At 37.0% G+C, this 16,337-nt stretch overlaps 1 protein-coding gene across 5 annotated transcripts in view; it reads right to left on the bottom strand.

Annotated features, from left to right (window-relative positions):
* Nucleotides 1-513: 513 nt before the first annotated feature.
* dome (cytokine receptor domeless) overlaps nt 514-16,337 on the bottom strand; it is a 168,636-nt gene continuing 152,812 nt past the window's right edge. For all 5 annotated transcript variants that reach the window (XM_089085712.1, XM_089085714.1, XM_089085715.1 and 2 more), the window contains 2 exons: nt 15,681-15,959; nt 514-5,279 (listed from right to left, as the gene is read on the bottom strand). In XM_089085712.1, coding sequence (XP_088941838.1) covers nt 4,413-5,279; nt 15,681-15,959 — 1,146 coding nt within the window. In that variant the 3' untranslated portion in view covers nt 514-4,412. The remainder of the gene's footprint in view (nt 5,280-15,680; nt 15,960-16,337) is intronic.

Raw genomic sequence — 16,337 nt, 5'->3', positions numbered from 1 at the left:
TTATTTCTTAGAACAATTAATTTTTTTTACTTTTGATTTAATTTTACTATTGTAAGAGGACCATTTTTTCGAAAAATTTTTTCTTTTGATTCTATGTCTTTCACAAGTAGAGAAAATTTATACCCAAGTAAAACTTAAAATAAAAAACAATTGACAAATTTGACACAATCTGATTAGTTTTATAAAACAATATTTTAAGTTCGTGAATTAATAGATATTTCATTAATCGGTTTTCTTTACATTTGAAAGCAGCATGCTTAAAAAAATGATTCGATGGTATACTCGGACAGTTTTTCTGCTACTTCTGCTTTTAATTCTTAATTTTTGTAGGTAGACCGAAAGGAAAAGAGGATACATGAGAGCTATTGCCATTTTCCTTAAATCTTTGCCCCCTCCCACTACAAGAATGCAGGCTTATCTTCCCCAGAAACAATTTGTGGGTACCCATGGTTTTATACTTAAGGCGCCATAGTGCTAGTTTCTCAGTAGTCAAACGGCCAAACAACATCCACATATTTCACAATATATTTATTGAATAATATAAGAGTAATAGACTTTGCACTTAAAATATAGAATATAGAGACATATTTCGAATACGAAAACACTGACAATAAAAAACAATACAAATTCCAAACCCATTTTCCACCAAACGAAATACGCTCGGAAAACATAATCTCTATACAAATGTTATCGGGTAGCCTATCGCTCTCAGATAGGTTAAATTTCAGTAACATCATTTAAGGAATATATCTTACCTAAAAGCTGTAGCGAAAAACCGCATACTACAGGTACTTATCCAACAAAAAATCCACATATCTTAATTTTTTCCAATTAACCGAAAAAAGAGAAGAAAAAAAAAACCGATTTATTAGCTTTTCATCTGTCCATGTGAAAGCTTTGAAAGTGATATTGTAAATAAATCTTCAGAGTTTACATTCATGGAAAAAACAGATGCCCATGGCATATAAAGAAATCAGTTTGATCCAAAGTCTGAAAAACTCTACGTCAGTCTACTTGGTTTCTAGATCTTGCTTTCGAATTTTTTTCGCCAATAACTAATGCTAAATTTGACGCATGAAAATGCTCTCTAAATTGACCCTTTTCAGCCACTCCTGGCTTCTTTCTTTATTGTCATTTATCTACTGATTTCGTCACGTTAATTTAAAATCATTTCTTCTTGTAGGTAATGTCTCACTCACTTGTCGTTTTTATAGATATATCTACAATAGCAAATAACATATTTTATATAATTTGTTTGTTTTAAAGGACTCTCCGACTTACCCATAACACACAAACTTGTATTATTTGCTTACTCTAACCGGTATTTAAATTGGCAACATATAAAAGATATAGTCATGGATTTAGTCATGTAATTACAGGCAGAATAAAAAAGTAACGGGTTAATCAATTACTAATTTTAAAGTTCTTTTTATTAAAAAAGACATGACATGTCATGTCTTGACATGACAATCAAGACATGAAGTAAAATATTTTGAACACTTGGGAACCTTTACGGTGTATGAGCTTGGTGTAAAAAAAAAAAAATCTAATATATCTATGTATTTAAAAAATTATACTGGCGAAAGGTAAGGAAATACTAGCACGATTCTATTTCATGTATTAACCAAAGCTTTGCCAAATTTTTCAAAAGCTTTGCTGAAATTTTCTTCCGTACATTGGCAAGAATTCAAAACAATCAATCATTGCAAGCTAATCGTTGTACCTGTTTACTCCATAAACCTCATTCAATTACTTTGTACAAATTAAGATGGGCGTACGGCAGGCCACGGACATATTCATTGCTTATTGGTTGTGTACGAGTTGAAAATATCAATATTCACTGAAACGATTTCATGAGAGCCCGAAACAATTTAATGAGCCAAATTATAGGGGTAATGTGGACATTTTTATAAATCATCCTGTTCTGAAGCGTCAAAAATTTCACCTTCTTCCATTTAAGTTTTAGGATAATTTTGTTGGAGACCGGTACTTTGTTATTTCGCTCATTTACTAGGCTTTTTGGAATTTTTTTCTCTGATACATCCTAGGATTGAATTTCAAACCTAAGATTTAAAAACAATTGAAGATTAGCAGTACCACGTCCTTTGCGATTTCACGCAAAGAAGGCAAAATGAAATTTAGGCGAAATCACAAGAAAAGGAAAAATCTTCCATAGTTCAACAAAAAAAAAAAACAACTCTATTTACTAAGAGTTCACTGACCCAGAAAAAATGGCGTGTTAACTGTTAAACAAACAAGGGATGTAGAAAGATCTAGCAAAGAAGGGGAAGAAAACAATACATGAAAATGTTCATATCAAAAATAAAAATTTTAATTATTAGTATTTTTTTTATCTAACGTGTACAGCTATAAAACTTAACAAAATAAATAATAAAACCATAATCCCAAAGTCTGACTATACTCATTTTAAGAATTAATAATCGTAAATAGAACTCGGATGAGAATAGAACATCAATGAAAATTTTCCCCATTCAGCCATTATCTGAACCGCACAACTTGAGTAATCAAACAGGTATCCTTCATCTATCATATACAGTGGCCACTACAGTCACAACTGCATTGTGACTGCAAGGAACAAAGACAATGAATGTACCAGCCATTTTACTCGGAAACATTTCGCCATTTGTCAACAAGCTCTATCACTCTTTGCAGGGCACTTGTCTTCATCAGCAAAAATTGAAGCTTGCTGATTTACAGCCTCATCGGATTAAATCTTGAGCTTTGGGGAAAACAAGGTAGTAAATTTTAACACAAGATCAGGCTAGGGTAGTGAGTTTGGCACTCTATTCAAGCTCTAATATTTCTTGAAGAGTGACTAACAAACGTTTATAACAAGACGTTCAACACTGAAGAGGCTGCACCACAAATACAGATTTTTCTGTGAAGGACCAGTATTGTACATTTTGGTGATTGATGATAAAAGGTTTTAGGGTGACATAGGCAATACATTCATTAATTGATATGTATGCCTTATACAAATAGATACTATCTAAAACAAAAATAGATGTGATCATGCCTTTTCTGCCAATGATTTGCACCCACACAGCGGCGCCTATTCGCAAAAATGCAGGAGATGGGCAGGATTTTTTTTTTCAAAATTGAAGATACAAACAAGTTCAAGATGTAGAGGGGACTCGTTAAAAAAAAAAAAATTATAATGGAAATTCCAAGAAGGCATTTATTAAAATATAAGTGGGGGAGGGGGCAACTATGTCCAAGTGCCATGTATCAATACACTAAGACTAAAAATATAATTCGTCGTGAGAAGAACCCAAGGGCGTATCTGTACAATAAAAGTTCTATAAAAAAGAAAACTCTGCTGAAAGAATGATATGAATCGAATATAGATCCAAAAAATATTAAGTACATTCAGCGCTGAAAAAATTCATAATGAAATCATACTAAAAGATCGATTTAATCTCCTAGACATTTTTTCAGAAACATAAAACATCCTCTAGTCCTTTCCACGACTGCAGTATCAGCAAAATTAGTAGTCAATGGACGTTAATTCGGTCCCAACTCTAATTTCATTATCTAATTTCCAATTTCATTATCTAATTTCTTTAATTCCAAATCATTTCAGTGTTTCCATATAATTTTCCTGTTTTTGCCTATTTTTTGATTCAGTGGACCCATCCCCTCCGAAAATTCCTAGAAACGGATCTTTAATTAATTTAAAGCAAGATGCTTATTTAAAAACTCCTAAGGTGTATTTTAGCTTGGCATTTTTTGTCAAAGAGAGTATTCATCCCTTGCCTACCCCTCCAGTTTGCAAGTAGTTTTAGAGTAAAAATACCAGGAAAAAAAAGACACTAGTTACAATCTTGTCTACCCTTCACCTTTCAGAATAGTACAAAGATGGTAAAAAAAGCAATAACTTTGGCAAGCAATTAAACAAAGACAGCTAACTGGTCATTCATAGAATAGTTTTCGTTTATGATGGAAGCTAATCCAGATAGTTTCAATGCATCAAAAAAATGCAGTTTCAGAATACGAGCTTAGGCAAGAAATATATATATACGACGTTTCACAAACATTTCCTTTCACCTATTAGTAAGGCAGTCAGTAAAAAAAAAAAAAAAAAAAAAAAAAAAAAAAAAACAATCCACCCAGTTTTAGGGTATCGACTTGCCTAATAAAGGTACAAAAATTCTACAAAATAGAATTGGTCTTTCATTTCGATATCTTTTTCACGTCATTGTTTATGGTAGGAAATAACAGAAATGCAGTTTTGTAGCGAACGGTAGTCAGTTGAAAGAAGCAAACAAAACTTGCAAATATTATCTGCAGTGAATTTATACTGGCAGGACTTTAATTGTCTCTGTTTTCACAACCAAAAAACACCCAGCTGGATATATCAACCCAAAGTAGCTTCATACAATAGTCTCAAATCACTGAGTATCCACAGTCACATAGCCTCCACAATTTTTCTTATCTTTTTTAAAATCTGGCAATGTGGGTATATAACCTTGAACCCGGGATTTATTTTCGATTCCGACCTGAACATAGCCTTCAGGAGGTATTGGTACTTGCATGCCCTTTTGGTCTAAACAAATATCCGAAATACATGACTTTGAATTCATCATACTTTCACTTTTACTGTTAGTATCTAAACCTACATGAACATAACTTTGAGCAGGCCCAACCTCTGACTTATTTGGGCTATCAGGCATTTTAAAGGCAGGATCGGGCAGGATAGAAGCGCACCAATTGTCTATTTGATCCTTTGCCTTATATTCGGGCGTTGGAAATGATTTTGGCAAATTTTGCATTTCTACCAGATTTGACTTTTTAAAATCAGGTGCAGGTACATACCCCATACTGGGTTCCATCCCAACATGAGCATATCCTTGGGATAGATTATTACCTTCATCCTCTAACGGCAAGCTTATGTAGCTATTAGGATTTGTATCCTTGTTTGGTAAAGTTTTTTCACATAGTTCAAAATCATCAAGTTTTGACGAAACGATCTTGGGTTGTAAAACATAATGCTTGTCTTGCAATAAACTTGACTCCGAGCTTGTCGAGCGACCACTTAATGAAGGACTAGACTTGATATTCTCCGAAGGATATGGTACATATCCGGCAGAAACCACATCCTTCGATTCCAGTGTTTCTTTATCTTCGATTCCGAAACGGGAGTAACCTTCAGGGAGCGATGATACAGTCACTTTGGCAGATGTTTTTGGAATACACAATGATGCTGATCGATCAAGGTCTTGTTTCTTCCCTGATGTCTCTCCACAAGAATAGCCACTCTGAAAAAAAGTATAATCTTAATTAGTTGACGAAATATAGCTAATAAAGTAGCCCATAAATTGAAACTCGAACCAATCTTAATATTAAAAGTTTAATGGAAGCATCTTGGGTTTTATCCTACTAATACGCAATTTGATGTTACGTTTATGCATGTTTCTTAAATTTTTAGCAAATAAAAATTACGAAGTTAATAGACATATGGCCATAAATTTTCCTCCTTGGTCAGCATCAATTTAAAATTAACTATGTCCACTGGCATAATATGATAACGTTAAAGCAGCAAAATGTGCATAACGCCAACGCATAAGCATTTCAGGCGGTAACATAATATTAACAATTTATAAAACAAACTAAAATTATTATTATAAGCTCTTAGGATGATTTCAATCCCCAATGATTCAAGCAATAAATTCAGTGCAAATATGCAATTAAATTCAGTGCGTGTAGTAAATAACTACACGTGGTACATAGAGGGTGTCCGTAGAATTTGGAATCAACAGCAATCACAGCTTCAATATACTTGACTCAACGAAGATAGTACAACGAGGATAGTACAAAATTGATGTCAATGCAGATTTATCCTATTGGGTTGATACAACTTTTTTGAAACGCATTAACAGTCATTGCACATGGTGGGGATCCTATTGAAGATGTTATTTGAATAAGAATATGATGTTACTTAATTGATTATGTAATTTATGCAATTGTAACTGATGTAAAAAAAAAAAAATGCAATCTCAAATAGGTGCTATTTGAAAGATAAATAATGAAAATAAAGCTTAATTTTGCAGCTTTGATTTTGGCTCACCGTACATGAATAATTAAAGCTAAATTTGCACATTAATTTTAAATTTTTGGCTGAATGGCTGTCGCTATATGTTGTTCTGAAGTAGCTTACGAATTTACTTGCGTAGAGAAATTCTATAATCGTATTTTTTATTACGTATATTAGGGATTTCGCTTCCTATTCGATACCCTGATCTTTACGCTAAATTTCGAATTTTGTTCGAATCACAAACCCCTGAATCACAAAGGCCAGTTAATTAGAAAATAGAGCTCATTTGAAAGTACTAAGAAAAAATTAAACGTAAAGAGCGAGGTATTGACTAGGGGGTGAACCCCAAAGCCCCTCATATGCGTAATAAGTTCTCTTTGTTTTAAGTTTTAATGTTGCTCCTTACTTTCAGTTGAAAAAAATAGTTTTTTTAATTTAAATTCTGATCGTTTTTTAAATAATACTGGGAAATCCGGCGCAGACCTTCATAGAAATGTCCCTTCCCCCAAGGAAGCATCCGCCATGGAAGGATCCTCCCCCATAACCCCCTCCTCCGATACCCCCCCCCCATGAGCATAAATTCCTCATGAAACGTCATTATACTTCCCATTAACTAATGCAATGTGTAAACAATGGCCAAAGCTCATAGTTTGTAGCCCTTCCCCCGGGACCTCTGGGGGATAAAATAATTCTTAATGACGTTTATCAGGTTTTTAACTGTGCTGCATAAAATCGCTATCTCAAATTTTGATTGGGTGACTTCGGGAAAAATTTGAGCGTGGGAGGGGGCCAAGTTGCCCTCTAATTTTTTTGGTTACTTAAAAAGGACACTTGAACATTTAATTTTTGTTCGAATGAGACCTCTCACGATATTTTAGGAGTACTGGATCGATACGATCACCCCTAAATGAAAAAAAAAAAAAAAAAAAAAAAAACGCATCCGTGATCTTTCTTCTGACAAAAAATTAAAAAAATTCCACATTTTGCAGATAGGAGCTTGAAACTTCCACAGTAGGGTTTTCTGATACGCTGAATCCGATGGCGTGATTTTTATGAAAGTTTTATGACTTTTTGGGGGCGTTTCCCCCTTTTTTCGAAAATCAGGCAAATTTTCTCAGGCGCATAACTTTGAATGGGTAAAACTAAACTTAATGAAACTTATATATTGGAAATCATCATTAAAATCTGTTTCCATTGATTTATATATGGGTATCAAAATTCCGGTTTTTAGAGTTTCGGTTACTATTGAGCCGGGTCAATCCTTACTTACAGTTCGTTACCACGAACTGTTTAAAACTGCAGCTGCAAAGTTGGAATTTGTATCTTTCCTCTTTAAACAAAACTCATGGTCATCATTAATATGTATTCAGAATATAAATTTGTTAAATCCCAGTCTTTCAGAACACTGAATTAACGAAAAACAAATTAGCTCGAGTCCAAGCTTGAACAAGCTAGAATAATTTATCTACCCGTATATTTTTTGAGGTTATGTTTGCATGTTTTGAGGTGATTTTGGGTAAACTAATTGGCCGAAAGCAGGCTATTGGGAATGGATTTTGGCCAACTTTAGATGTTGCCATGTTTTTAGGTAAGTACGAAGGTTTCAGGAAGTGGGCTTTGGAAACAAGTTATTATTTCATGTACTTTAGAATTCAAAGAACCAATGATCACATGCGAAACAATGTTAGAGTCAAAGGGTCTTTTTTCTCTCATTTTATTGCTTCTATTTGTTGCTAAAAATCATTTTTTGAGATTCACGGGAATTGAAATACTCAATTTAAATTGAAGTTTAAAACTCAGATATAGGCAAGATTCTGAATTCTTGAATCTTAGGAATAGAAATTTAAAACATGTAAAAAAATAAAAGTGAATTGTAAATTACAACAGTCCAAAATAACTTATCAAATGAAAAGATTCACAAAACTTATTTTTTATACTTCGAATCATTTCAAAATAAGCGGTTTCAGAATGTATTTTGAACCCGGCAATCAGTTTTGTACTAATGGTGATTTTCATCAACATCTGTTATACTAAAATTAGTTTATTAAGCAATTTGACATTGCTAGCAACTACTTTCTGTAAAATCCCGGAAACATGCCTTAAAAACGTACCAAATATGTAGTAAAACACCATCAAACATCAATTTCCATCGTGATAAAAGCATATGACAGGAGAATTATTAATAATTGTAAGTACTAGGTTTCAAAATACAAGTTTACTGTTAAGTTTCATATTTGGAGACTTCTAAAAGTTCCAATCCTAAACTCAACAAAACCAATGGGTATTTAAGATAAGTATTATGAAATATTGAAAAGATAAAAGCTACGGGCTTTCCTAGAAAGGTATAGCAGGAATACTATTCTAAGTAGAGGAAAAGCACTTCCCTCAGAAAAATTATCGGCTCTGAAGTCTCTTACAAAAAAAGGAGACGTTTGTTACAAATATTTTGTCGAAAAAAAAAAATGATTCCTTAAGCTGAAATAAAGAAATTTTCAATTTATTATAAGTCACTTATTCATTCGATGCCATGGAGTGGCTGTAAAAAGATAAGAAAAAAAAACGATAGCTCCACATTCACTTTAGGAGGAGAGGGGATTACAAATTTGATACTTTCAATATACCATAATAGAGATTTTTTCAGGCAAAACATTTGAACACCAAGAAAAAAAAAGCATACACATTTTCCCGTCATCTCTCATTTTCAGAAAAGAGAAAGGCTAATGAACATTGGTTAATTAAAGCACAAATTGAAAGTAATTTCCATTCTGGACAGCTATATACAGTTAATCATAATTTCAGTTAAATGAATTTCGACAGCAAATCAAGTTTAAATGAATTTGATGCATTTTCGAGGGCCTTAGGCACCGTTCCCATGTGTCCCTAACTAGACGCCAAAGTCTAGATTACATCATTTTGAACCAGTCAAAACTGCTTCCGAAAAGGAAACATTATGATTCGTCGAAAATCATTTTACCAAAACATGGGTGTCTAGCTAAGCACACGTGTGAATTCAGCTTTAACCCAAGTGCCACATACCGCAACAATCTCTTAACTATTCAATTTACTTGAGAATATGTTGATTCAAGCAAATAACTAAAGACAGGTTTTCCCCACCCATGGCTATGAACACTTTGATACTTTGGCGTATCCGCGTAATCCGGGCACTTGGCTTAAAACGAAAAAGACGGACAATTTCTAACCAACAAATGAATGTAAGACAGCTATGCACAGATAATACATTTAAATTTAGTAAAGTGACTACATACTCATCAGACAAATCTCTATTTAAAATTCCACTGAGGTTGTTTTTTAGACATTTTTTCCATGGAGGAGTCTGGATCAGGACAACTCAGACCCAAGACCTTGACATAGCGATTGTCACGGTACATATTTCTCATGAACAGAAATTGGAACTTTCCAGGAGATGAATGCACTTTCCCCGCTCATATAAATAATATATAATTTCAATATCAATAAATATAACATAAAATTTACTTTGTATAATATAAGTAGTACTATACATTATAATTAGCTGACATAAGTAAAATATAATTTACCGTTCATATAAATAAAAGAAAAGGGTTTGAAGAAAAGCAAATAAAGCAAATACTTCCGCAGCTATTTATGACGTTTTTTTTTATCACTTTTCTTTTTGATATTCTTACTTTTCCGATATTTATTTTCTCGGATGGTAGTTCGTTAGTGTGTGGTTTGAAAAAGGCTAATTACCTGTTTTGGCGGAGAGCCGAGACACGAGCTAGTTCCGTTTTTTATGAATATTTAGGTATGAATTTTTTATACATGAATCAGACGTCAGCCATTTCCTGAGCTTTGAAGAATAAACATCTCTGTTGAAAATCTTTGCACTTGGTGAATTTAGATAGCGAAAAGGGTTCTTGTTTGAGATCGATTTTAGAAATTGCGTTCAAATTGTTGGTTGCTGTGGTAAAAGTTGCCACATTTGGTGTCTGGCGGCGGGATAAGATCCCTTAATTTGGAGAGACGTTGAACGGTGGATCTGAAATAGGGACAAAGTGTCAACTATTCCCGCAAGTGATCCCGTTTTAAGAGCTCCTGAGTTAATGGTAACTAATTAAATAACGTTATCGATTTTTTTTTTACAATTTTAGTTTTCCGTTTAGGTTTTTGAGAAAAGTCTAAACCTAATTAATTAATTCACGGTACCGACATTTTGTTGTTTTTTACAATCTGTTTTCCGTTTAGGCTTTTGAGGAAAGTCTAAACCTAACTAAATGATTCACGTTACCAACATTTTGCTGTTTTTACAACTGCAGTTTTCCGTTCAGGCTTTTGAGAAAAGTCTGAACTTTATTAATTAATTCACGTTACGACAATTCTCCTGTTTTTATAGAATGTCCGTTCTCCTTTTGGGCTTTCGAGAAAAGTCTAAACTTCCCAGTTGATTATATCGTGAAATCCAGCCATCGAATTTTCCCGTTTTCCTAATTGTCGAAAAATTGGAGTGAGGTAATTGAAGTGGTAAACAAAGGCAGTATTTTCGTAGAGATTATAGGAATTTTTTTTAGTATAAGGAAAATCCTTTTTGTAACCTAAAGTTGGTGAAGTCGCATGCCCGAGAATCCTACCGAGTCTGTAAAACAAACTAGGTCGAGTTCACGTAAAATTACCAGACACTCTATAAACGATGGAACATCGGCGATTCCTACGAGGAGGACTAAAGTAGACCCTCTTAAAGAGTTTAACTCTAAAACGGAACAGAAAGTTCAGTCAAGTATAGCAGATGTTGTAGACAGAGCTGAGAGCTCGACGGAGGGGATCAGTAATTTTAAAAAGAAGGGAAGACGACAAAGTGTGAAATTTTCGCCCGAGGCTATTTCTGAAACAGAAGATAGTAAGGCAAGGACAGAGAAAGCGGAAGAAAAGGTAGGAATAGAAGTATTGCCAGAAGTTTCAGCAAATATTCAAGTCTTGGGTAACAGAAATCCAAGTCCAATTAATCAGCTTATGACAGCACTAAACGCCCTACCATAAGCTTGGCGGGCCTGCGGCAAATCAGCACAAGCCAAAATTAGGCCCAAGCTAATGAAGCCGACAGATAGTGACTACATAGACTCATTTTTAAGTATGTTTGAGAGCTCTGCGACGGCAAGTGACTGACCTAGGGAACAGTGGGCTTTGCAGTTGTATCCAGTTCGGTCCAGTCCTGCATTGGAGAAGATGTCAAGTTTATCAGCGGATACATTTGCAACTTGCAACTTGAGGAAGCAATACTTGAAAAGTATTCTGTCACAAATGAAACGTATCGCAAACGCTTCCGAAATGGAAGAAAGCAAGAAAAGGACTCCTACGGAGAATTCGGAAGAAATCTGGCAACCAACTTAAATAGATGGTTCAATCTGACCTCGCTGAGAATGCAGGCAGAGAACCTGGTGGCAACAAGCACCTGGCCAGCCAGTGGTTGTGCCATTGAAGGATGTAGAAGTAATTTAATAGCTGTTACAGGTGGAGCAGTTTACGGAGGCAGTACCGTATCACCTGCAGGTAGCCCTTCGTGAGAGGCAGCTTAAAGTTCTTAAGGAGGCTGTTTCTTTTGCAGAAGCTAGTGCTCTAGCTCGTAAAACAACGAAATATTGTTTGAAGACGGGTGGCAGTAACCGATACCAGTGTCCATGCAAGGATGGAAGGAAACAGAGCAGTTTTGGACGGCAAGCGTGAAGGAGGGGAGAACAGTCATCAAGCGACAGCTGATTCCAAAGAAGGAAGCTCGCGCGAGAGTCACCGAGAAGGGAACAGAAGAGTATTACATGTGTATTACATGTCATACTTTGCGAAGAATTGTCCGAGGAAAAAGTAAAAGCCAGAGGATTCGCGACAGGGTTTCCTGGCTGAGAGCCCGGAAAGGCCCGATTACCAGGATTCGGCGGGGGTAGCGGTAGTGCTTCATGGCAAAGTAGACGGAAGAAATGTCGAACTGCTGTTAGACAGTGAAGCGGACATAGCAGTTTTGCACTCGGTTGGTACCAGAAGAATCGTGGTGCTGATAGGAGCCTAGAAGCTTAAGATGCGTACATGGCGAAACACTCGAATACCCTACGGAAATGGTAGACGTACGGTTGAAACAAGCAGGTGGTTTGCTTGTTGAACCTCAGTGAAGGTTGCAGTCTCGGATCGGATACCAAAGAAGTTCCTGGTAGGGAGAAATATTTCAGAGTTCTCGAGGTTGGTATATTCTGAAGTTGAAGTGTTTGTGACAACGAGAGCCAGAGCAAGCAGACAGGCTGAGTCACAAACGAATATTTCAGAGGCAAGGCAGTTTGACTTTGACGACTCAGTGTTTTCTGGAGGAGGAAAATCCCGGAAGAGTCGGAGGCAGAAGCGTAGAGAAAGAAAGGCCGTGTCCCAGAGTAAATCAGACGGAGAGGAAGCTCCGATGGAGCCTGCACAAAAAAGAAAAGGTTTTCCTGAATTGCAGGAGGTGGATGAAACCTTGCATGAATTCTGGGTGCGGGCTAAGGCTGGACCCACAGAGGCAAAGATTTCATTGCAAAGGACGATATCCTTTACCGATTTGTTAAGGATGAAAATCGGGACGAGGAGAACTGGCAATTAGTGGTCCCTTCAGCCTACAGAACAGACGTGTTAAAACTGGCCCATAATTCACCTTTGGGGGGCATATGGGCGGGCAAGGAACTACTGACAGGATTTTGGAAAGATTCTTTTGACCAAATCTTTATTTGGAAAGTGACAAAACACAGTTAACAGTGTCATGACTGCCAGAAAGAGAAGATGTCATTGCAACCACTCCCGATCATTGAAACTCCTTTCCACAATATATTACGTCCCACTTAGTGGGACCTCTAGAGCAGAGCAAAACTGGTTTCAAGTAGATCCTAGTGATAAGCAACTAGACATCCGGAGGCAATACCGCTTCGCTCGACCCATTCACCGAAGATAGCAGACGAATTGGTCAAGTTTTTCCCTCGAGTGGGGATACCTTCAGATCATTACCGACAATGGAAGTAACTTCATCTCCCACGCGATGAAGAAACTGTGTGTGGCTCATGGCAATAAACCCATTCGTACGAGCGTTTACCACCCGAAGATGGATGGATTGGTTGAGAGCTTAAATGGGACTTAGTGCTGATGCTGAGAAAATTCGTCAGAGATGAGCTGAAAAAGTGGGATCAGTATCTTCTATACTTTTTGTTTGCCTACAGGGAGACTTAACAGGCTTCGACGGGTTTCTCACCATTCGAGCTGATCTATGGACATCACACCAGAGGATCACTAGATGTGTTGCGAGAGCAATGGGAAGAGAAAAAGAAAGGTGCGTCCGATTCGGTAGTCAGTTACCTGGTTAATATGCGGGAACAACTTAGCAAATGGACCGAGACTGAACAACACAACTTCTTGTCAAGTTAGGAACGACAATCGGATGCCCAGAGTTTGAAGTGGGAGAGAAAGTGCTGCTTCTATTACCGCGTGGAAACAGCAAACTTGAGGTACAGTGGCGATGCCCGTACAAGATCCTGAAGAAATCTGGGAGTGTGGATTACGTAGTGGAATTTCCGAGGAGAAAAAGAAGCTGAGTTTTCTCCACATAAACTTTCGTAGAAAGTACCACAGGGCAAATTCGAATGAAATCTTATTTACTGAAGCAGACAACTATGCGGACACAAGTCTGGAGGGGATGGTGGACTACAAGGGTGCAGGGATATGACGGAGGAAGCCATCCAGACATCCGTAAATGGAATTTTGAGCCATGGTCAGAAAAGGGAATTGGCTGAAGTCTTGAAAAGATACATAACAACCCTCCCGGACAGACCTGGGAAAACCGATCTCGTGATGCGTGAGATGGATACCGGCAGTAACCCACCGGTGCGGAAAAAGCCCTACCGAGTTCCAGCAGTAAAAAAGCTCCTGGTGGAAACCAAAGTGGCTAAGATGCTTGAAGAAGGCATCATAAGACCATGGGAGAGTAATTATAAGTCATCTATAGTGCTGCTACCAAACACAGATGGGAGTGCGATTTTATGCCGACTATCGGGAACTAAAAAAATTCAAGGCAGTATTGTTAGCCACTACTTCGCACGAATGAGATTCTTGGGAGAATGGGAACGGCTAAATTTATCGGCAAGCTGGATTTAACCCAAGGATATTGGCAGATAAAAATGCACCCTAATAGCATACGCAAGACAGCTTTTGTGACGCCAAAAGGTCTATACAAGTTTCTCGTAACGTCATTTGGGATTCACGGAGCGTAATTCCAAAATCTCATGGATCGTGTTCACAGAGGTTTGAAATTCTGTCGCTGCTACATCGATGATAGTGTAATCTTCAGTGATACTTTTGAGGACCACCTGCGACATATCGAAATGGTGCTCCAGAGATTGCAGTAAGAAGGGCTGACAGTCAACCCAAGGAAGTACAGGTTCGGCGATACAGAAGCGGAGTTCTTGGGACATACAGTTGTAGGCGGAGTCGTTAAACCGTCGACGAGTATGGTTCAGGGGATTGTCAATTATCCAAGCCCCATCTCAGAAAAGGATGTTCGAGCATTTATGGGACTAGTTGGATACTATGGCCACTTTATCCAAAATTTCGCAGCTTTGGCCGAACCGCTTCTTCAGATGACGATCAAGAAGGTCCCTGAAATTGTCAAAGGGATTACCAAGGCAGAACTGGCGTTTGAGTCCCTGAAAGAGGCGTTGTGTTCAGCTCCGGTTTAGAGAAATCCAAACTATAACAAACCCTTCATACCACAAACGGACGCGAACGGTAAAGGACTGGGGACAGTCCTGACCCAGTGAGCTGATGGAGAGGAGCATTCTATCAGCTTCATCAGCAGGAAACCGACGCCAGCTGAGAGACGATACTCCAGATTGAGTAGGAGGCACTAGCGATAAAATGGGTGATATCTAAGTTTCTCTTCTTCACGACGGGTCGGCATTTTTTGTCGAAACCGACCATGATCCATTACGGTGGCTTCGTATGATGTCGAACCAGAACGAGAAACTAGCTCGGTGGATTCTGGCCATACAAACATATGATTTCACCGTTATTAGTCGTCCAGGGGTTGCAAACGCCGACGCTGTCAAGATATCGAGAATAGGTGAACCCGCCTCTCTTGTAGATATTGGTCAAAGTGGCCGTACTTCTTTTTGCGTTATTAATGAGACCTCAAAGGAAGAACTAATGAAACAATACTTAAGTGGGACGGGACGTGATTGTTTTTCATCACTTTTCTTTTAGCTATTTTTCCTTTGTGATATTTATTTTCTCAGATGGTAGTTCGTTAGCGTGTGGTTTGAAAAAGGCTAATTAACTGTTTTGGCGGAGAGCCGAAACACGAGTTAGTTTCGTTTTGTATAAATCTTTTGGTATGAATTTCTTATTATTTGAAGAATTAGCATCTCTGTTGAAAACCTTTGCACTTGCTGAATCTAGATAGCGAAAAGGGTTCCTGATTGAGACCGATTTTAGGATTGGGTTCTAATTGTTGGTTGCTGCGGTAAAAGTTGCCACACCATTTTAAACTTATTTGAAAAACAAACCTAACCTTAATACATATTAATATGATCAATAATATTTAACATGAAAAAAAGAAAAAGAAATGACAAACATGCTCAAAAGTGAATCTTACTGTGCTATCTAAAAATGCACCAGAATCCATGGATTGCCTCGATTTAAATCGAACTTCAAAAGATTTGTCCTCGCTATCCTTCCCAGAACTTATACCACTTGAGGTCACACTCGATTGACTATCCTTCAATTCTCCTTCAAGGTGAGTTTCACCGGTTTTCTCTGACATCGCAACATCTGAGAACGTTAAATCAGGGTTTATTCTGTCAAACAAGGGCTTTATAGACGCCGTGCTCGCGTTTTCTCGCATTTCTCTGTCATCTGCAGAATTTTTTTTAAACTGAAAAAAGTAAAATTGTATAAAAACAAGTTATTACATTATAACTTTTTATAGTTCAACATTTTATAGTTCAACATTATATATTACATTTTATTACATTCCAGGAATTTTTATTGGAATTTTCAACAATGCTGAGCAAATGGCTATTTTGAAATTTTGACTGGATGTGTTTGGGGAATTGATGGGCGAGGGAGGGGGCCGGTTGCCCTCCAATCACTTTTGACTCTTAAAAAGGGAACTACAACTTTCAATTTTCAATCGAATGAAAATTGTAAAGTAAAATTGTATAAAAACAGGCCCTTTTCTGATATTTAATGGTTGAGAAATGTATCATACTACACACTACAGTTACTAAGGCTTATTTCTATTCCATTCCAG

Source organism: Artemia sp. Qi Xiang Cuo, chromosome 3, assembly GCF_049724085.1.
Source record: "Artemia sp. Qi Xiang Cuo chromosome 3, ASM4972408v1, whole genome shotgun sequence".
NCBI lineage: Eukaryota > Metazoa > Arthropoda > Branchiopoda > Anostraca > Artemiidae > Artemia > Artemia sp. Qi Xiang Cuo.
This window is presented reverse-complemented; position numbering and strand designations above follow the sequence as displayed.